This window comes from Macaca thibetana, chromosome 20 (assembly GCF_024542745.1).
Source record: "Macaca thibetana thibetana isolate TM-01 chromosome 20, ASM2454274v1, whole genome shotgun sequence".
Taxonomy (NCBI): Eukaryota; Metazoa; Chordata; class Mammalia; order Primates; family Cercopithecidae; genus Macaca; species Macaca thibetana.
This window is the reverse complement of record NC_065597.1, coordinates 53,780,879-53,801,953: the sequence shown is the minus strand read 5'-3', so window position 1 is coordinate 53,801,953 and position 21,075 is coordinate 53,780,879. Positions and strand designations below refer to the sequence as shown.

General features: G+C 47.3%; 3 protein-coding genes across 13 annotated transcripts in view; 1 reads left to right on the top strand and 2 right to left on the bottom strand.

The window, feature by feature from the left end:
• The window catches only part of CHP2 (calcineurin like EF-hand protein 2), a 256,785-nt gene that overhangs the window by 75,330 nt on the left and 160,380 nt on the right, over nt 1–21,075 (top strand). The window lies entirely within an intron of this gene.
• EARS2 (glutamyl-tRNA synthetase 2, mitochondrial) overlaps nt 1–21,075 on the bottom strand; it is a 174,499-nt gene that overhangs the window by 52,743 nt on the left and 100,681 nt on the right. The window lies entirely within an intron of this gene.
• NDUFAB1 (NADH:ubiquinone oxidoreductase subunit AB1) overlaps nt 6,467–21,075 on the bottom strand; it is a 1,133,838-nt gene continuing 1,119,229 nt past the window's right edge. For 5 of the 11 annotated variants that reach the window (XM_050773852.1, XM_050773849.1, XM_050773851.1 and 2 more), the window contains exons 2-6: nt 18,090–18,281; nt 11,587–11,709; nt 9,556–9,643; nt 8,038–8,137; nt 6,467–6,628 (exon numbers count right to left, since the gene is read on the bottom strand). In XM_050773852.1, the coding sequence (XP_050629809.1) occupies nt 8,046–8,137; nt 9,556–9,643; nt 11,587–11,709; nt 18,090–18,257 (471 nt within the window). In that variant the 5' untranslated portion in view covers nt 18,258–18,281 and the 3' untranslated portion in view covers nt 6,467–6,628; nt 8,038–8,045. The remainder of the gene's footprint in view (nt 6,629–8,037; nt 8,138–9,555; nt 9,644–11,586; nt 11,710–18,089; nt 18,282–21,075) is intronic. The other 6 variants (XM_050773855.1, XM_050773858.1, XM_050773857.1 and 3 more) reach the window with 2 other exon arrangements.

Genomic DNA, 21,075 nt, shown 5'->3' with positions numbered 1-21,075 from the left:
CCAGGAGTCGGGAGGAAGAAAATCTGTTACCAAAATATGGGCCAGGCTCAGTGGCTTACACCTGTAATCCCAGCACTTTGGACACCACGGTGGGAGGATCCCTTGAGCCCAGGAGTTTGAGACCAGCCTGGGCAACATAGCAAGAGCCCCATCTCTACAAAAAATACAGATACCGGCCGGACACAGTGACCCACACCTGTAATCCTAGCACTCTGGGAGGCCGAGGCAGATGGATCACCTGAGGTCAGGAGTTTGAGACCAGACTGGCCAACATGGTGAAACCCCGCCTCTGCTAGAAAATACAAAAATTAGCCAGATGTGGTGTCAGGTGCCTGCCCCAGCTACTTGGGAGGCTGAGACGCAAGAATCGCTTGAACCCCGGAGGCAGAGGCTGCAGTGAGCCGAGGTTGTGCCACTGCACTCCAGCCTGGGTGGCAGACGAGATTCTGTCTCAAAAAAAAGGTGGAGACTAAAACAGAATCCTTGGTATATGAAGAATGATGGAGTTTGTCCCTGCTGGTCTTACTTCTTCCTGTCAGGGGGAGGGGGTCAGCTCTTCACTTTTTCCCAGTACCTCATAATCTTGAAACAACAATGCTGGATGCTTAGGGATCTGACTGCTACATGGGGGAGGGGGAGCAGTGGGATTGTGTCACGTGCTGTCCGTTGGCTGATGCCCACCTAGAGAATCTGCTGTCTGGTACTTCTAGGCTGGTGTGGTGGATCATGCCTGTAATGCCAACACTTGGGAGGCTGAGGCGGGCAGATACCTGAAGTCGGGAGTTCGAGACCAGCTTGACCAACATGGAGAAATTCCATGTCTACTAAAAATACAAAATTAGGCGGGCGTGGTGACCCGTGCCTGTAATTCCAGCTACTCAGGAGGCTGAGGCAGGAGAATTGCTTGAACCCGGGAGGTGGAGGTTGCAGTGAGCTGAGATCGCGCCATTGCACTCCAGCCTGGGCAGCAAGAGTGAAACTCCATCTCAAAAAAAAAAAAAAAAAAAAAGAGACCACCTAGCAGGATGTTTTGACCTCTTGCTATGTGCCAGGCAAATGCTGCTTCTCGAGGCCTCCAGCCCTGGAGCACCTTTGGGTGCTCTTCCACCACGTACTTGCTCTAAACACTCTGCATTCAGGTCCTGTGACATCAGCTCCTTATGTCTTAGTGTGAAGAATGTTATGTGCATTATGTAGTCAACACCGCACCATATCCCTCCTGTGACCCCTGCTTCGGCCACTAGAGGAAATCTTAGGTTCAGAGAAGTTAGATGGCTTAGCCAACGCCACATGCCTGTTACCAAGTGAAGCTACAATTCAGAACCCAGCTTTGCCTGATGCTCAAGTCTGTGCTCTTAGATACTTACCTCGTACTTGAGAAGTTAGGAAAGAACCCAGCTGCTTTATTTTGCTTTCAGATTTTTTCTTTCCTCGGTTTTGCTGTGTGTCCTAAGGGCACTAACCTGGGTGCATGACTTGCTTTTTTAAATTTTGAACCTTGGCATTTGTTTATTGGCTTTATTAATTAGCCTTGCATATTAATAAAGTTAATTTGTCAGTTAAATTTGTTTAATTGGTTTTATTTATTAGCTGGCTACCACTTAAAACATTAAAACAGTAACACATGCACTTGATAAAGAATTTCAGGTGATAGGTAAGTCTTTCACTCAGTTCTCCTAGCTTCTCAACCCCAGCACCAAATCATCCCTGAAGAAGTAGAATTCACATTACGCTCAAGTACTTAAGTGTGCATCCCGGGGCAGAGGACCAATCATTCCCACTTAAGCCACTTCCTAGAGTGGGGTGAGTGGACTCCTCCGTGGGAACTTAGCAGGAGGGAGCCGGCACTGGGGAAGCACCTCAGCAGCGCTCAGACTCCAAACCTGACATTTTTCTTGAGCTCTTGCTCATTATCCGTTGCCTGCTCGGGTATCCCACAGACACCTCAAATTCAATGCATCAAATCCAATCCTCTGGTCCCTGCTTTAGACCACAACTCACCCAGTACTGGTAGGTTGGGAGATAGCTTAGACACAACTGATCAGATTCTGCCATTTATTTGTTTTATTTTATTTATTTTGAGATGGAGTCTCTGTCGCCCAGGCTGGAGTGCAGTGGCGTGATCTCGGCTCACTGCAACCTCTGCCTCCCGGGTTCAAGCGATTCTCCTGCCTCTGCCTCCCAAGTAGTTGGTATTACAGGCACCTGCCACCATGCCTGGCTAATTTTTGTATTTTTAGTAGAGAAGAGGTTTCGCCATGTTGGCCAGGCTGGTCTCGGACTCCTGACTTCAGGTGATCCACCCACCTCAGCCTCCCAAAGTGCTGGGATTTCAGGTGTGAGCCACTGCACCCCATCTATTTGTTTTTCAATTCTTTTTTAGAGAGAGGGTCTCCCTCTGTTGCCCAGGCTGGAGTGCCATGGTGCAATCATAGCTCACTGTAGCCTCTAATTCCTTGACTCAAGTGATCCTCCCACCCAGCCTCCCAGGTTCTGCCATTTTTTTCCCAGAATCTCTTGCCAATCCATCTCTCTTTATCCCAACCTCCAAATCTGGGACTAACCGCTACTACAGGCATGTGGCACCACACTCAGCTAATTTTTAATTTTTTTGAAGAGACAGGGTCTCACGATACTGCCCAGGCTGGTCTCAAACTCCTGGCCTCAAAGTGCTGGGATTAACAGAACAGGCATGAGCCACCATGCCAGGCCCCTCATGATACTTTTTAAAGTCCAGGCCTTATAAACTGTCCCACCTTCCAGATTTGTTTCCTCATAGTCAGATTCAAGTGACATGATTTTCGCAGGAGTGCCTCAGAGGTGACGTGACCTCGGTGCCTCACGTCAGGAGCAGCATAGGAAGTTGGCTTGTTGCGTCATTGGTGATGCTGAGTGTGATAACCTCCACCTAGGTTGTACCTATCTCCCTTACAAGGTGGTGAGTTCCTGGAGATGGGAGACAAACTATATGGTGTGAAACTGTACTCAGGCTCCAGGAGTGCTTAACACACAGTGGGTACTTCCTTGTGTGTGGAGCGAGTGAGGGAACTTGCTGTGTGGAGGACACAGTGAGAAGACGGAAGCAGCTCCACTGGAGATGGGGTGGGGCTGGCTGGAGACAGGGCTGGGACCAGGTCATGACAGGCTTCACAAGCCACCCTTTCCTAGTGGGAACGGTGTACAACAGGCACAGATCCTCAGAGGTGTCTTCAGCAGCTATTAAATACCATATGCATACAATTCCATTTACCCTGTTCTTGAATTCACACACTTTGGAATGCTACATTTGGCCAGTTTGCTGCCTATCTATAGCGGCACAGAAGTCTCTCAGCAGAACATTCTGATAAGCTCTTAGAGCAGAAAGAACAGAAAGGCCTTTGCTATTGCTTGAACAACCAGACCCTAAATGGCCCTGGGGATGAATGATCTGTGTGTGTGAGATCCAGTAAATGTCTTCCCTCATTCTGGCTTCTTCGGGGCTTACACCAGCTACTGGATGACGTGAATGGGCTGTTTCACTGCAGGCGTCTGCTGAAGATAGTAGCAAAGCAGGCACTCAAGTGGCAGTACAGTCAGACTTTGTGATCTTACGCAGACACAATCACAGACGCTTTTTTTGGCAAAATGTACAGCTGCCATGGGATTTAAAATAGCCAGAACAACTTGGGGACTATACCGGACGTTCCAATCAAAGGAATAACACACAGCCTGTTTACTCCCGATTTGATCACCAGTGCTTAGTAAGTGCTCAAGCTATTGTTAAATAAATGCAGTTGTAAAAAAACAATGAAGAAGCACCTTATCCTCCAATTTGGCAGTTTTCCAAGATATGTTGCTGAGTATTGAAAAAAAATAAAAAAGGTCTAGTGTAACAATGTATGATTTTCATGACTGAAAAGGATATGCTTTCTATTGCTAAAAAGGGGCCAGGCTCAGTGCCTCACGCCTGTAATCCCAGTACTTTGGGAAGTGGAGGCAGGAGGATCTTTTGAGCCCAGAAGTTCAAGACCAGCCTGGGTAACACAGTGAGACCCCATCTCTATAAATAACTTAAAAAATTAGTAGTGGTGTGCCTACTTGGGAGGCTGAGGGAGGAGGATGGCCTAAGCCTGGGACGTTGAGGCTGCAGTGAGCCACTATCATGTCACTGCGCTCAGACTGAGTGACAGTCAATGTCTCAAAGAAACGAAAATGAGGTTTGCATTCGACCCAGCAATCCCATTACTGGATATACATAAAGGAATAGAAACCATTCTACCATAAAGACACATGCATGCCTGTGTTCACTCACTACAACACTATTCACAATATCGAAGACATGACCTCAACCTAAATGCCCATCAATTGCAGACTGGGTAAAGAAAATGTGTAGGCTGGGTGCAGTGGCTCTCGCCTGTAATCCTAGCACTCTGGGAGGCCAAGGCAGGCAGATCACTTGAGGTCAGGAGTTCGAAACCAATCTGGCCAACATGTTGAAACCCTATCTCTAATAAAAATACAAAATAAGTATCTGGGCATAGTGGCGGACGCCTGTAATCCCAGCTACTCAGGAGGTTGAGGCAGGAGAATCACTTGAACTGGGGAAGCGGAGATTGCAGTTAGCCAAGATTGCGCCATTGCATGCCAGCCTGGGCGACAGAGCGAGACTGTCTGAAAAAAAAAGAAAATGTGGGCCGGGCGCGGTGGCTCAAGCCTGTAATCCTAGCACTTTGGGAGGCCGAAACAGGCGGATCACAAGGTCAGGAGATTGAGACCATCCTGGCTAACACAGTAAAACCCCGTCTCTACTAAAAAATACAAAAAAACTAGCCGGGCGAGGTGGCGGGCGCCTGTAGTCCCAGCTACTCGGGAGGCTGAGGCAGGAGAATGGCGTAAACCCGGGAGGCGGAGCTTGCAGTGAGCTGAGATCCGGCCACTGCACTCCAGCCTGGGCGACAGAGCAAGACTCTGTCTCAAAAAAAAAAAAAAAAAAAAAAAAAAAAAGAAAATGTGTATACACATACATGCAGACACACACACACCATGGAATACTATGCAGCCATAAAAAATAATGAGATCATGTCCCTTACAGCAACATGGATGCAGCTGGAACCAGTATCCTAAGTGAACTAACACAGGATCAGAAAACCAAATACCACGTTCTCACTTGTAAGTCTGAGCTAAACATTGAGTAAACATGGACGGAAGGGAACAACAGGCACCGGGGCCTACTGGAGGGTGGAGGGTGAGGATCCAAAAAAGACCCATCGGGGGCTGGGCACAGTGGCTCACACCTGTAATCCCAGCACTTTGGGAGGCTGAGGTGGGTGGATCACCTGAGGTCAGGAGTTCATGACCAGCCTGGCCAACATGGTGAAACCCTGTCTCAACTAAAAATATAAAAAATTAGCCAGGTGTGGTGGCAGGTGCATGGTAGCGGGTGTAATCTCAGCTACTTGGGAGGCTGAGGCGGGAGAATCACTTGAACCTGGGAGGCGGAGGTTGCAGTGAGCCAAGATCGGGCCACTGCACCCCAGCCTGGGCGACAAGAGTGAAACTCCGTCTCAAATAAAAAAAACCCATGGGGTGTTATGCTTATTACCTGGGTGAAATAATCTGTACACCAGACCCCATGACACATAATTTACCTATATAACAAACGTGCACATATACCCTTGAACCTAAATAAAAGTTTAAAAAAAAAAAGAGGAATATGCCTGCCTAACATGCCTGAAATAACTCTAGAGCAACCCAGAAGGAACCAGCGTATTGGTACCTGCAAGAAGGGAAGCAGATGAGTGTGGACCCAATCCCAGAGCTGACTCCCATCCTTCGACCACCTCATCTCTCAGCCATGAGATTCTCGGCTGGCTGAGGGCCCCTCACCTTAGTCCCTCTGCCTCGAAGACACTACTTACTGTAGGCCTTTGGTTCCTCTTCCCTCCCCGTACTAGAAATGTCAAGTAAAAGGAGAGCAATTATTTTGATGTAACTCTCAAACTAAACCTTATCAAGAGCTAGGCAATGTGTACATATTATCTACATCAACCCCAAGGAACCAACACAGTGCTAAAGAGTAAAAGGGGCAGAACTGATAATGATGTGTGGCAATGTCAAAGTGACCTTCCAGGAGGAAAGAGAGCCTCCCATTCTCCAAAACTGTTAAACTGTATTAATTTAGAAAGGGATCTTTAGGACAGGGATGAACAACTAGTCCCACCTGCTGATGTCAGCTGATAATAAGCTAATGGAAACCAAAACAAATTTTTTTTTGAAGCAGAAAGTCCATTTCCATGAATATATTCACTCCTGATATGAAGGTGGGGAGAGAGCCTTACTTCAAGTACACAGTTGGAGAAGCCATTGTTTTTGACATGCTTGATACCAATGACAAATCAGACCTTTAAAAATATTAAGCAATGTCAATATGAAAATATAAAGAAGCACTTTATAGACATCATTGAAAAACTGAAGACTGGGGAAAATGTTGGTTTTATGGATTTATTTTCAAAGAGTAAAACACTTATACAATTTAAATACACGTCCATCAGAATCACTCTGTCAGAGTCAGCAATAATGCGAAAATGTGTCCTCACTGCCAGACATTCGCCACTATCATCTGAGTCCTCTCTCCCCAAAGCCAAAGGGTCTGGAAAAGATAAAATAAGTTCAATGTTATTTTTGATGTGTTCTTACTAATGGTAAGTGACATCTTTCAGGTGCTAAAAATGCAGCATCTGGCTGAGTGCAGTGGCTCTCGTAATCCCAGCCCTTGGGGAGACCAAGGTGGGCAGATGACCTGAGGTCAGGAGTTCAAGACCAGCCTGGCCAACATGGTAAAACCCCATCTCTACTAAAAATATAAAAATTAGCTGGGCGTGGAGGTACACGCCTGTAATCCCAGTTACCCAGGAGGCTGAGGCAGGAGAATCGCTTGAACCCAGGAGGCGGAGGTTACAGTAAGCCGAGATCATGCCACTACACTCCAGCCTGGGCAACAGAGCAAGATTCCATCTAAAAAAACAAACAAACAAACAAAAAGACAGGGTCACTAAAAGCTAAAGACACTAATACAATGTTTTAATGCAAAAAGTCTTATTTGACTATTCTAGGGCCCAAGTAACAAGAGCTACTATTTACTGAGAGGCTTCTTTATATCATTGTATTAAGTGATATATACACTCTCTGCAATTTTGCTTTCACAAAAGCCCCAGGTAGGTCCTATCATTACCCCCATATTACATACAAGGAAACTGAGGCTTACAGAGCTAAGCAGTCTGCCTGAGACCACCAGGCTTACAGAGTGTGGCAGAGCTGAAAATAAACTTGGGTGTGTCTTGACTCCAAAGTCCATCTTCTTACCCATGAGGCCTCTCTTGCCTAATTAAGAGCCAGGTCGGGCCGGGCGCAGTGGCTCATGCCTGTAATCCCAGCACTTTGGGAGGCTGAGGCGGGCAGATCATGAGGTCAGGAGATCAAGACCATCCTGGCTAACATGGTGAAACCCTGTCTCTACTAAAAATACAAAAAATTAGCTGGGCGTGATGGCGGGCGCCTGTAGTCACAGCTACTTGGGAGGCTGAGGCAGGAGAATGGCGTGAAACCAGGAGGCAGAGCTTGCAGTGAGCCAAGATCGTACCACTGCACTCCAGCCTGGGTGACAGAGCAAGACTCCGTCTCCAAAAAAAAAAAAAAGCCAGGTCATCTCAGTGTCTTACCCAGCAGGCTGGGCTTGCCTTGGGTGAGTAATTGAGGGAGACAGAGGTCTGTTTCCAGGTTACCCTGCTCAGTACTTTGTACAAAACTCTGCTTTTGTGAGGAGAGCTGACAGTCAAGGGAGTTCTATCCAGGAATGACAGCTCTCAATCTCTCAAAGATCACCACCACGGCTGGGCCCCTTTGAGTGGCAGACAACAGGAAAGGGCTTGCATTTTATAAGCAGTGAAAAATCTTGGTCAAGCATTTCCATTTTCTATTTCTTCTTGAGTTTCCTTTATTGAAGAACCACAGACAATTAAATCTACGGGTGAACATCATTTTAGAAGTCTAATTATTTACCTGATACTTTATTCATACACATCCTTCTTATCTGCAATGTAATCTACAATTTCTTGTGGACACATTAACTTTTCAGCATCTGTATCAGGAATTTCAAACCCTAAAAGAAAAATACACAACAATGTGAGAGAGTTTAAAAAAAAAAATCCTTTAGAACTGAACACACCTGACCCTTCTACAACAGCTACAAGTATATCAAAACTTTCAGCAACCTTGAATGCCATTTAGGTTGTGGGCCAGTTAGCTTCTAGACAGTATGCATGCAGGTTGGGTACAATGCTTTGGAGGTATGTTTGTTTGTTTGTTGAGACAGAATTCATGTAATAGCAAATTCCTCCTTGTATGTGTGTGTGTGTGTATATATATATATATAAAAATTTGGTAGTGTGTGTGTATATATATATATATAAAATTTTGTAGTTTTTAGTATATTCACAACATTGTGCAACCATCACCATTGTGTAAAAGAGACCCAGTGCCCATCAGCAGTCACTCCCTATACTCCCTAGTTCTGGCAACCACTCGTCTACTTTCTATCTTGATTTGCCTCTTCTTGACATTTCATGTAAATGGTATATAACGTGTCATCTTCTGTGTCTGGCTTCTTTCACTCAGCACGTTCTCGAGGGTCATCATGCTGTAACACACGTCACCCATGCCTTTTTTTTTTTTCATGATGGTTGGGTTTTTATAAATGGCTGGGTTTGGATAGTTAGCTTACTTTGGGCCAAACGCTGTGCTGAGCATTTTACACATAATCTCTAATTCTCACAGCAATCCCAATCCTGGGGTTCCTACTATTATCACCCACTTTACAGCTGCGGAAACAGGCTTTGAGAGGTAGTTACTTGTCCAGGCTCATACCTAAGCTCAATTCCAGACCTGGTACTGTGAAGCACTAGGCAAAGGATTCCATCCTAGTCAGCATCATCTGTGAGGAATTTTAACTAGGCCCTGCTCTGCAGAATAGCACAGAAGTCCTTTGATTTCCTATTCAACCAACTCACGCAGAAACAGCCATGGAGCCTTAGAAAGGTCTCACTTGCACTACACACCGTCCCAAACTTGGAGTGTGCACGTGAGCCAGGATAGGAGACCAAGGCCAGAGGCTCTGGGTGCGTCTCTTGTCCTGGCACACATTTCTTCTACCTGGTTCACGTTACCCGAGCTCAGGAGGGGCTAACATGCCATCGGCATGTGTTCCGGGCAGGCTTTTGCCCTTTGTCTTAGAACTCCGTCTGAAGAATCAGTCCCCCGGAACCATCTCTGGTCATTCGGCTCTTGGCACAACACTGGGCACTCTGCTGGGCTTGTGCAAGGTGCCTTCTGAATAAATGTGCCATCCCTAAAGCTTACTTCCCCTGATGGTAAGTGGGCAGGAAGGTGTGTGTAGGGCAGTGGATACTACTGTTTCTACTAATATTTCATTCTAACTGCAATTCAGCCTCCCACCATTTCTTTCAGTTTAATCCACCTTAATCAAAAATCACAGTATATAGATACAAGACTGAGCCTTACCGAATTCGTCTTCCATGGCCATGATAATCTCCACTTGGTCCAAACTGTCTAAGCCCAGGTCTTTCATAAAATGAGAATCGACTGAAAGCTGCAAGAAAGGAGCACCAAACACAGAGTTTAGTCCATGAAAGCATTTGCTTGCCAAGATAACAGGGTGGTACAATGCTACTTAATCACTATATCGAGTTTTTTTATTATACTTTAAGTTCTAGGGTACATGTGCACAACGTGCAGGTTTGATACACAGGTATACATGTGCCATGTTGGCTTGCTGCACCCATCAACTCATCATTTACATTATGTATTTCTCCTAATGCTGTCCCTCCCCCAGCTCCCCACCCCGGTGCGTGATGCTCCCCGCCCTGTGTCCAACCAATCTCATTGTTCAGTTCCCACCTAAGAGTGAGAACATGAAGTGTTTGGTTTTCTGTCCTTGTGACTATATCGAATTCTTTTTAACATACAGAGGCCATGGCTGACATTTTATATGTAACCTGTGCTGGTATGTACGTGGTTTGCTTTATCTTATTCTACTTTATTTTAAAGTGAACAATATATACATAGCTAATGAAGAATTTCACTCTGTATTTTTTTTGTTTGTTTTTTGTTTTTGAGAGTCTCGCTCTGTCACCCAGGCTGGAGTGCAATGCAATGGCACGATCTTGGCTCACTACAAACTCGGCCTCCCGGGTTCAAGCGATTCTCATGCCTCAGCCTCCTGAGTAGCTGGGATTGCAGGCACCCACCACCATGATGCCCAGCTAATTTTTTTGTATTTTTAGTAGAGACAGGGTTTTTGCCATGTTGGCCAGGCTGGTCTTGAACTCCTGATCTCGGGTGATCCACCCACCTCAGCCTCCCAAAGTGCTGCGATTACAGGCGTGAGCTCCCGCACCCGGCCCAATCTATGTGTTTTACTGAGATCCCTGATCATTGCTCTGAATGACATCTGAAGAAGTTTGGGTATTTTTGCTGCCTTACTGACAACTAAGGCCTAGACTCCACACCTTAAGTGGCATTATGATTATAAACTGTAGGCAGCTTCACATTACAAGTGTTTACTATCACCCTATCACTCTAATTTAGACCTCAGGATCACCAGGAATGATTCTTCAAAAACGCATATCAAAGACAAACTGCCTTACCTACACAACAGATTCCATTTATTTTCGTTGTTACACAGAGTCTCACGCTGCCGCCCAGGCTGCAGTGTGCAGTGGCGTGATCTTGGCTCACTGCACCCTCTGCCTCCCGGGTTCAAGCAATTCTCTGCCTCATCCTCCCAAGTGGCTGGGATTACAGGTGTCTGCCACCACGCCTGGCTAATTTTTGTATTTTTAGTAGAGATGTGGTTTCACCATCTTGGCCAGGCTGGTCTTGAATTCCTGACCTCATGATCCACTCGCCTCAGCCTCCCAAAGTGCTGGGATTACAGGCGTGAGCCACCACGACCAGTCCCACTTGTGTTTTTATTTATTGTTATTATTTTTGAGATGGAGTTTCACTCTTGTTGCCTAGGCTGGACTGCAGTGGCGCTATCTCGGCTCATTGCAACCTCCACCTCCCGGGTTCAAGTGATTCTCCTGCCCCAGCCTCCCGAGTAGCTGGGATTACAGGTATACACCACCATGCCTGGCTAATTTTGTATTTTTAGTAGAGATGAGGTTTTTCCATGTTGGTCAGGCTGGTCTCGAACTCCCAACCTCAGGTGATCTGCCCGCCTCAGCCTCCCAAAGTGCTGGGATTACAGGCATGAGCCACCGTGCCCAGCCACTTGTGTTTTTTAAAAAGGGTGAGATACACATATAATATACACATAATATACACACATATGCGTATATTTCTTTAACATATGCATTGAATACCTTTGGAAACACACATGAAACTGGTAGTGCTGGCTGTCTCCCAGAATGGGCCTAGGTGGCTGGCAGCCAGGGAGATTTTTACTGAGTATCTTTCCCTTTGCATTTTGTACCATGTAATTTAAATACTCTATATTTAAAGAAAAAAATTCAAACCACCATCAGTTACCTTCTCTGGGTCAATCTTGTCATAGAGTTTCAATACGTAAAGAACACGGTCCCGGATGCCCTCTAACGTCAAAGGGGGCATGTCGCTATACTGGCGGCACAACTGTGTAACTCTACCAGGAACCTAGAGCGAGGGCAGGAAGGAAACACTGTCATTGAACGGAAAATGCCTCTAAATCAATGCACAAGCCTATAGGTAACTTTCACAGAACTTTTGGGGCTGTAGAGAATGCACGGCATCTGATTCTCATTGTGGCCGTTAGGACACACCAAGTTGCAGGACTGGGTAATCACAGAAGCCCCAACAGTTCCGCAGCATCTCAGGCCTCCTTCCTGGGAGCCAGGACCGGCTCCTCCGCCTCCTGGGTTCAACCCTCAGGCTCTGGACGTTCATCCTGCTCTGCGACACTAACTGCCACTAAAATTGTCTAGCGTCTGCAGAATGCCTATGTCTTCTCATGGCATCTTCAGCATCCCGAGGCCTCTATAGGGTGCTGCCACCTTTAATAGGCAGACCCAAGTCAAAAAATCCACCAGGAAAGAGCTGTCATGGTAAACCCAAAGGCAATTCAAACTGAGGACCATACACCAGAAGGGTCTAGTTTGGTTCCAGCAGGTATCTCCCTGACCTCAGCCAGGACAAAGGAAGCTGGCCACCCACCCAAAGAGAGGATGAGGGAGCTTACAGTCATTATATTCCAATCTGTTTCCCTTCCAGCAAGGCTTGCCTCATGGCCACCAGCCAAACCATGAGCCCTTCTGGCCTCCGCCGTGTTAGAGCACTCTCTCACGTATCTCTGCTATTAGTCGGCTCGATGTTTAGGTATTTTAGGGCACTGACCAGATTTCATTCAACAAATGTGGAATGAGCTGCAATTACAGGTCAGGGGGTTTAATGCTGTGGAAGGTACAACACAGAACCAGAGAAAACAAAACAGGGTATATGGCAGTTTTGCTCACTACAGAAATCCCTAATCTGGCTGGTCATGGTGGCTCACGCCTATAATCCCAGCACTTTGGGATGCCAAGGTGGGCAGATCACCTGAGGTCAGGAGTTCGAGACCAAGCTGGCCAACATGGTGAAACCCTATCTCTACTAAAAATACAAAAATTAGCCAAGCATGGTGGTGGGCGCCTGTAATCCCAGTTACTCAGGAGACTGAGGCAGGAGAATCGCTTGAACGTGGGAGGCAGAGGTTGCAGTGAGCCGAGACCATGCCACTGCATTCCAGCCTGGGCGACAGAGCAAGACTCTGTCTCAAAAAAAAAAAAAAAAAAAGGAATCCCTAATCTAAGTTGGTTTGTTTACCTCCTGAAGTTGATTTTAAGTCCGAGGCTTGGAGTTCTTAAGGCATTTCCCTATAGAAAGTGGGGCTGCTTGTTAGGGCTCAGGTCCCTGAAACTCACAAAGGTCCATGAAAAATCATAATAAATACTGCCCAGGGAACCAAACCAGTATAACCTCTGTATAAGAAACATTCATCTTGCATAAAGAACAGGTATTGGGCCATGTGTGGTGTCTCACACCTGTAATCCCAGTACTTTGCGAGGCCGAGGTGGGCCAATCACTTGAGGCCAGGAGTTCGAGACCAGCCTGGCCAACATGGTGAAGCCTCGTCTCTACTAAAAATACAAAAATTAGCTGGGCATGGTGGTGTGTGCCTGTAATCCCAGCTATTCAGGTGGCTGAGGCATGAGAATTGCTTGAACCCAGGAGAGAGGTTGCAGTGAGCTGAGATCATGCCACTGCACTCCACCTTGGGCCACAGAGCTGAGACTCTCTCTCTCAAAAAAAAAAAAAAGAAAGAAAATAAAAGAAAAAGAAGTCAGTTATTAAAATCAGGTTTACGCCGGGCACAGTGGCTCACACCTGTAATCCCAACACTTTGGGAAGCTGAGGCAGGTAGATCATGAGGTCAGGAGTTCGAGACCAGCCCGACCAACGTGGTAAAACCCCATCTCTACTAAAAATATAAAAATTAGCTGAGCGTGGTAGCATGTGCCTGTAATCCCATCTACTCAGGAGGCTGAAGCAGGAGAATCGCTTGAACCTGGGACACAGTGAGCCAAGATCACACCATTACACTCCAGCATGGGCGACAGAGTGAGATTCCTTCTCAAAAAAAAAAAAAAAAAAAAAAAAAAATCAGGTTTAATCAGCAAGCTAAAGAGGTGAGTTGGAGAGTATGATAGATACTCTAACCGAGCTTTTCTGAGTACTTTCAAGAGTTTTAGAGCACTTTTCTTTGTCTAAATGTCTGGTCTCCTTTCCTATTATACATGGTATCATTTCCTATTATGGGTTAAGGAGACCTTTGATACAGGCACATCACCGGCCTACTTAACAATGACTCAAATAGGTTTCCAAGTCATAAATAAAATGGAGAAGGAATAAAGAGAAAGGGGGAGAAATGAGGTAATATGGCAATGGCAGAAAAGAAGTTTCAGGTGGAGGGATCCAACAGAGGCTGTGTGCTTATCAAGAAATGGTATGAGGCCAGGTGTGGTGGCTCACGCCTGTAATCCCAACACTTTGGGAGGCCAAAGTGGAAGGATCGCTTGAGCCCAGGAGTTCCAGACCAACCTGGGCAACAAAGCAAGACCTTGGACCCAGGGAGACTGGTGAGGATATATTCTATGTTCGTACATAGCTACCTATGAGGTCAACTAGGTTGTCAGCATTGTCCTCAGCAGCTCAGGCAAGTACCTACAGGGGCCAGGTGGGCACCGTGTGATTAAATTAAATGAGTCTCTGACTGGAGGCCACATGCCATCTAGAGTGGGTGCTGCATCAGGGTCAGCATGAGGCAGTAAGTTGGTGGGCAAGAGCTCAGACTCTGAAACTAGACCGCCTATGCCTGCACCATGGTGCTGGCTCTCACTAGTTGTTTGGCCTTGGGTGGGTTACTTAACCTTGTACACCTCAGTTTCCTCATCTGTAAAATGGGGATAAACAACAGTACCATGCTCACAGGACTGTTGTGAAGAGATGAAGTAAAGGGCTTGGACATTGGCTGGCACTTACACAATAAGTGCTATTTTGGGTTATTTAGTAGGATCCTGAGACCAATGACCAGCAGCAGCTAGTTTGATACCTTGGCTGTAGCGTAGCCCCAAAATACTTGATCCTACTCCCCTCTCATGCTTCTGCCTCTGGTCTCTATTGATTTCTTTTTCTTTTTTTTCAGACAGAGTCTCACTGTGTTGCCCAGGCTGGAGCGCAGTGTTGTGACCTCGGCTCACTACAACCTCTGCCTTCTGGGTTCAAGTGATTCTTATGCCTCTGCCTCCCAAGTAGCTGGGATTACAGGCATGCTCCACCATGCCTGGCTAATTTCTGTATTTTTAGTGGAGATGAGGTTTCACTATGTTGGCCAGGCTGGTCCTGAACTCCTGGTCTCAAGTGATCCACTCACCTCAGTCTCTGAAAGTGCTGGGATTACAGGCATAAACTACCACGCCTGGCCTCCATTGATTTCTTATCAAGTCAGGCTATGATATTGCCCTAAGCACTTTACACACATCATCTTCCTTCAGCTCTCCAGTAATCTGGTGAGATTCATGATACTATCACCCTCCTTTTTACAGATGAGAAACTGAGGCAGGGGGAGGTTAGGTATCCCCCTCACCCCATGTTCTTCCAGCATGGCCTCTTGGAAGGTCTTGTTGCTCCTTCTAGCTGGATCTCTGTTGACTGGGAAAAAATAAAAGGGATACAAAATGGACAAGCACCTCCCCAACAGCCAACATGTGAGGTTTCTGGTGTTAATTTTTCTTCCTCAAGATCTACACTTAACAATTATATGGGCAATAAACCACCTCTCCCAGACATCAGAGAAGGTACTGTTTGCAGGTAAACAGTGACGGCCCTCTGGACTAGTAATTCAAATGCATGAGGTTCCATCAGAATCCAGGTACTCCACTGGGGCCCACTTTTGCCTGAGGCAAACTCAGAGGAGGCTAAGGAGAGGGCTTTAAAGGCTGTCTCTACAAACTGCCGACTGGTCCACTCTACATAGGCAGCCCAGACCTCTCAAACTCTACAGTTTGGAAATGAACTCCTGACCTGTCTCCAAAACTCCTGCTTAGAGACGTCTGTTCCTTCTCCGCCACCTGGGGCTTATTCCTTCAATAAGCCCTGCTTCATGTTCACTCCCTATGACCTTGGCAGAGAACATCCACAATTCCTCACTGCAGCACACAGCTCCCTTCATGATATGCTCACTCTCTTCCCCCCAACGATGTTCCCTTCCAGACACCCTAAGAGTCAACCACGAGGGCTCTTCCTGGTCTCTGCACAGGCCTTCAAGATCATGTTTGCTGAGAGGTTGGTCAAGTACCTCTTTTTGCTTCTGCACTACACACACCTGTTCTCACAATGTCTTGCCTTTATCTATTTACATGACTGTCTCAGAAGCCTGGGAACTTAACCTGTGTGCCAAGAACTGTGCAATGGGCTGGAAATGCAAAGATGAATATGACACAACCTTCCCCCCAGAGAAGCTTCCACTCTAATGGAAAAGACCAATCCACAGATCATTTTAGCTGAAATAAAAATATGGCAAGCACCACGACAGAAGTATCTGTAGGCTGATGCAATAACAAAGGTTGTCACTCAGTCCTTGAGTGGCCAGGAAGGAGGATGCCAGACTTGGCATCTTGGCTCACTGGTGATCTCGGCTCACTGCAACCTCCGCCTCCCGGGTTCAAGCGATTCTCCTGCCTCAGCCTCCTGAGTAGCTGGGACTACAGGCGCGTGCCACCACGCCCGGCTATTTTTTTTTATTTTTAGTAGAGAAGGGGTTTCACCGTGTTAGCCAGAATGGTCTCCATCGCCTGACCTCGTGATCCGCCCACCTCGGCATCCCAAAGTGCTGGGTTTACAGGCGTGAGCCACCGCGGTGGCTTAATTTATGTATTTTTTTGTAGAGACAGGGTTCCACCATGTTGCCTAGGAAGGTCTCAAACTCCTGGGCTCAAGCGATCCGCCCACCTCAGCCTCCCAAAGTGCTGGGATTACAGGCATGAGCCACCGCGCCTGGCCAGACACACTTATTTTTCACACTAACATGCAGTCAAGGTTGAAACCCTATTACCTGAAGTCTATGACTTTGAAAAGGGGTTTCATAACTTGACCTTGAGAGTCTATCCTACCTTAAGAAGGTTATTTTTATTCTCAATTGCACTTCAGAGTCATCTGGAGAGCCTAGAAAAACAACAACAGGCCGGGCGCGGTGGTTCACGCCTGTAATCGCAGCACTTTGGGAGGCCAAGGCTGGTGGACTGCGAGGTCAGGAGTTGGAGACCAGCCTGGCCAATATGATGAAACCCCGTCTCTACTAAAAATACAAAAATTAGCCAGGCATGGTGGTGGGCGCCTGTAGTCCCAAATACTCGGGAGGCTGAGGGAGGAGAATCGCTTGAACCTGATAGGCGGAGGTTGCCGTGAACCGGAGGTTGCAGTGAGCCGAAGGTTGCAGTGAGCCGAGATCACGCCACTGCACTCCAGCTTGGGCTACAGAGCGAGACTCTGTCTCAAAAACAACAACAATAACACCACCACCACCATGGCAGGGCATCATCCCAGAGGAATAAATCAGCAGGAAGGGGGAGGGGGCAAAGCTTTTCTGTTTTTTCAAGTTACCCACGTAATTTGAATATGGAGCTAGGTTTGAAAATCACTGCCTCCTGGCGTTTCAGCCTCACGCAGATTTCATCAGCTCAAGCTATATACTACAGGCACAGTCGTTCTTTGGTATTCGCGCAGGAGATTGGTTCCAGGACCCCTGACTATACCCAAATCCGCGCACACTCCTGTCCCGCCGTCAGCCTTGCAGAATCCCCTTATAGGAAGAGCCTGCCCTCCTTATACGCAGGGCGGCACATCCCGTAAATACTGGCCGCGTTTGGTTGAAAAAGATCCGCATTTAAGTGGACCAACACAATTCAAATCCTTATTGTTCAAAGGTCACCTGCACTTGTTTCCTAGAATTACTTCCAGGAGTCCTGGACACAGGCAGAAGGTGCAGCAGGGAAAAGGACAGAACTGCAGAGAGAACCGCTCTGTAGAAGGCTGTAGGCCAGTGTGGCTACCTCTTTGCATGCTGCTTTCACTACAATACGGTGACCACTATTTTGAGACGGTACGAGATGCTCTATCCGCATTAACTCATCTAATCCTTATTGCTACTCCGCAAGGTAGAGGCCAGGATCCCAATTTTGCAGGTGAGTGTGAGCAAGGCTAGAAGACTTGTCCAAAGTTTCGGTAAGCGGCAGTCCAGCGGAGCTGGACTCTAGTCAGTGCTCTTGCTAGTTATTACGAGGTCACCTGGCCTCCCGGCAGGGGTCAACTAAACACCTTTAGGCAGCGGGGCTGCGGAGCGAGCCGGCTGCCCCCCGGGTCACCCCTGCGGGCAGCTGGCGCGGCTGGGGTGCCCGGCCCCCACCCCCACCGGGCCCAATTCCTGACCCCTGCCAAGCCCCAGAAAAGTCACCGCGAGTCACCTGCGCGAGCTTTAAGGCCGGCTGCAAAGGCCCGAGCCTCGTCTGGGTCCCCACGGAGCACAGACCGGTGCTGAGAGGCCGGGCCACGGCCAGCATCGGGACCCGGGGCAGCGGCGCAAAGGCCGCGGGCAGGCGGCGGACATAGGATGAAAGGACACGAGACGCCATAGCTACGCCGACCCAGGATACACTGCGCCGCCGCCACCGGCCCAGGGTTCATCTCCGGCAGCGCGCAGGCGACGCACAGAGCAGCGCTGTCGGGCACCGCCGGCGGTGGCGGCCCCTGGCGGCTCCAGGAGGCACTGCGCCCTCGGAGCCCATCCAGGTTCGGGACGAACAGTTGCTTGGTGCCACGACTGAACTGTGCAGACGTTGCAGTCTTTCCCTAAGCGACACGACAGGACAAACCTACTTTCATTTTTTATCTGAAAGTTCTGAAATATATCTATTTAAACGTTTGGGGCCGGGCGCGGTGGCTCACACCTTTAATCCTAGCACTTTGGGAGGTCAAGGTGGCAGGACTGCTTGAGCTCAGGAGTTCAAGACTAACCTGGCCAACATGGCAAGACTCCGTCTCTGTTACAAAAAAAGATTAAAAGAAAAAAAGGACAAAGTTTTGATTCCACGATTCTTCCACAAGTATTAACATTTATTGAATAGGTTATATATATATATGAAAAATAATGTGAAAAAATACTAAGACTAATAAATGTGAGAATTACGATTAAAACAATACATGTTTTAAAACTTGACAGTGTATAATATAGCTGTCAGGTCCACGACTATGCCAACTGTCATGCCCACAGCCAGGTTCCAGCCCATATGGAGCTCTGAGGTGAGTGGGTGGATGAGCAAATAGCAAAAGAACACTCAGGGGACGGTAGGCAGGTGAAAGATGATTTTATTCAGCAGCAGCTCTCATCAGCAGCTTACTTACACTAGTTCTCTCACACTGTCCACCTTGTCTCGGCTGTTTAGTCCCGGGGCTCCAACACACAGCTGCGAGGCTGCTCTCCCTTGCTTTCAGGGTCAGCAGCTGAACTCTTTCTCTCAGCTGTGTTCTGGCTCCCCCACGTCTGTCTGCAAAGACGGACAGCTCTGGCTCTCTCACTCTTTCTCTGGGCACGAAGGCCTGTACAGTATTAGCAAGGCAATTATACCTTTTACAGAAAATAGTGGCTTAGAGCCAAGTGATGGCCTTCCCATGTTATGGCTACATGGCTGTGATAACAAGTGGAGTTATACGCCTGTGTCTAAACTTGCTGAGTCACGCAGGATGTAAACATCTTACCTTGGCCTATCCTTGACCAAAGCACAGCCATGTTCCTTACAATAGCTAACAAAAATAGGTAAGCGAGGGAGGAGTTTAGGCGAATTCCTATTTCTAAGCATGTAGTCAAAGGATATTGACTGAAATTGAAACACACGGGATAGTGACTCCAAATTCTGAAATCTGCCTGAATGAACGATCCAATAATGCCATCAGTTTTACCTCAATTTCTTTTTATTTTTGTTAAATCCAAGTAAAATAAAATGTAATGGTATGCTGCCAGGTGTGGTGGCTCACACCTGTAATCCCAGCACTTTGGGAGGCTGAGGCAGGTGGATCACCTGAGGTCAGGAGTTCAAGACCATCCTGGACAACATGGTGAAACCCCGTCTCCACTAAAAATACAAAAATTAGCCGGGTGTGGTGGCAGGTGCCTGTAATCCCAGCTACTCAGGAGGCAGGAGGCTGAGACAGGAGAATCGCTTGTACCCAGGAGGCGGAGGTTGCAGAGAACTGAGATTGTGCCATTGTACTCTAGCCTGGGCAACAAGAGTGAAACTCCATCTCAAAAAAAAAAAAAAGAAAATTGAATATCTGTTAAGTACTCATTGTTGAGGCTGCAACAGTGAGCAAGCCAGACATGCAAGCCTGGTTCAGTGACTCACCTCTGTAATCCCAGCACTTTGGGAGGCCAAGGGAGGTGGATCACTTGAGCCCAGGAGTTTGAGACCAACCTAGGCAACATAGGGAGACCCTGTCTCCACAAAAAACTTAAAAAATTAGCCAGGCGTGGTGGTGCATGTCTGTGGTCCCAGCTGCTCGGGAAAGCTGAGGTAGGAGGACCAATTGAGCATAGGAGGTCAAGGCTGCAGTGAGCTATGATTGTACCACTGCACTCCAGCCTGGGCAACAGAGTGAGACTCTGTCTCCCAAAAAATGTAGCTCTAATCTTAGGAAGAACCTAATAGCCTACTAAGTTCACACTTGGGGCCATCTCTTCCCATGACCTATCTAGTATTTCAGTGTTACATGTATGTATATATGTATTTATTGAGGTGGGGTTTCACCGTGTTAGCCAGGATGGTCTCAAACTCCTGACCTCGTGATCTGCCTGTCTCGGCCTCCCAAAGTGCTGGGATTACAGGCGTGAGCCACTGAGCCTGGCATCAATGTTACATTTAATCCTTTTGGTCAAACATAACAAATCATCTCTTATTTAAATAATTTGGGAGAGCTGCTTTTCCCTTTAGCAAACAAATAAAGACAAAATATCAGCCTACATGGCCTATAGGGTAAAAAGTCCCAATATTAAGATTAAGATCACGTCCTTAGCAGATGGGGAAGAGTTAAAAGACAACACCACTGCTTTTCAGTGGCATTCCCATCAAAGGATGGATAAGCATAAAAGCTGTCAGTTTCCCAGCACAAACTATCCCACCAACCCACCATGATCTCTCCCTCCCTCTGCCCGCCCATGTGCATGGCAGTTTCATCCCCTCCTGTTCTCAATGGGATCTTGGGCCACCAGTTAGCTCTTCTTCCCTACATCTCAAAGGTCTCTCTTCTGGCTCTTTCTCCTGAGCCCATAAACACATCAGAGTTTCTCTTAGCCTAAAAACAAAGTCAGAGGACCCTCCACTGACCCTTTTATAGATCTCTAATACCATTCCTCCTTCCTTTCATAGACAAGCTGCTTGAAGGAATCATCTACACTTT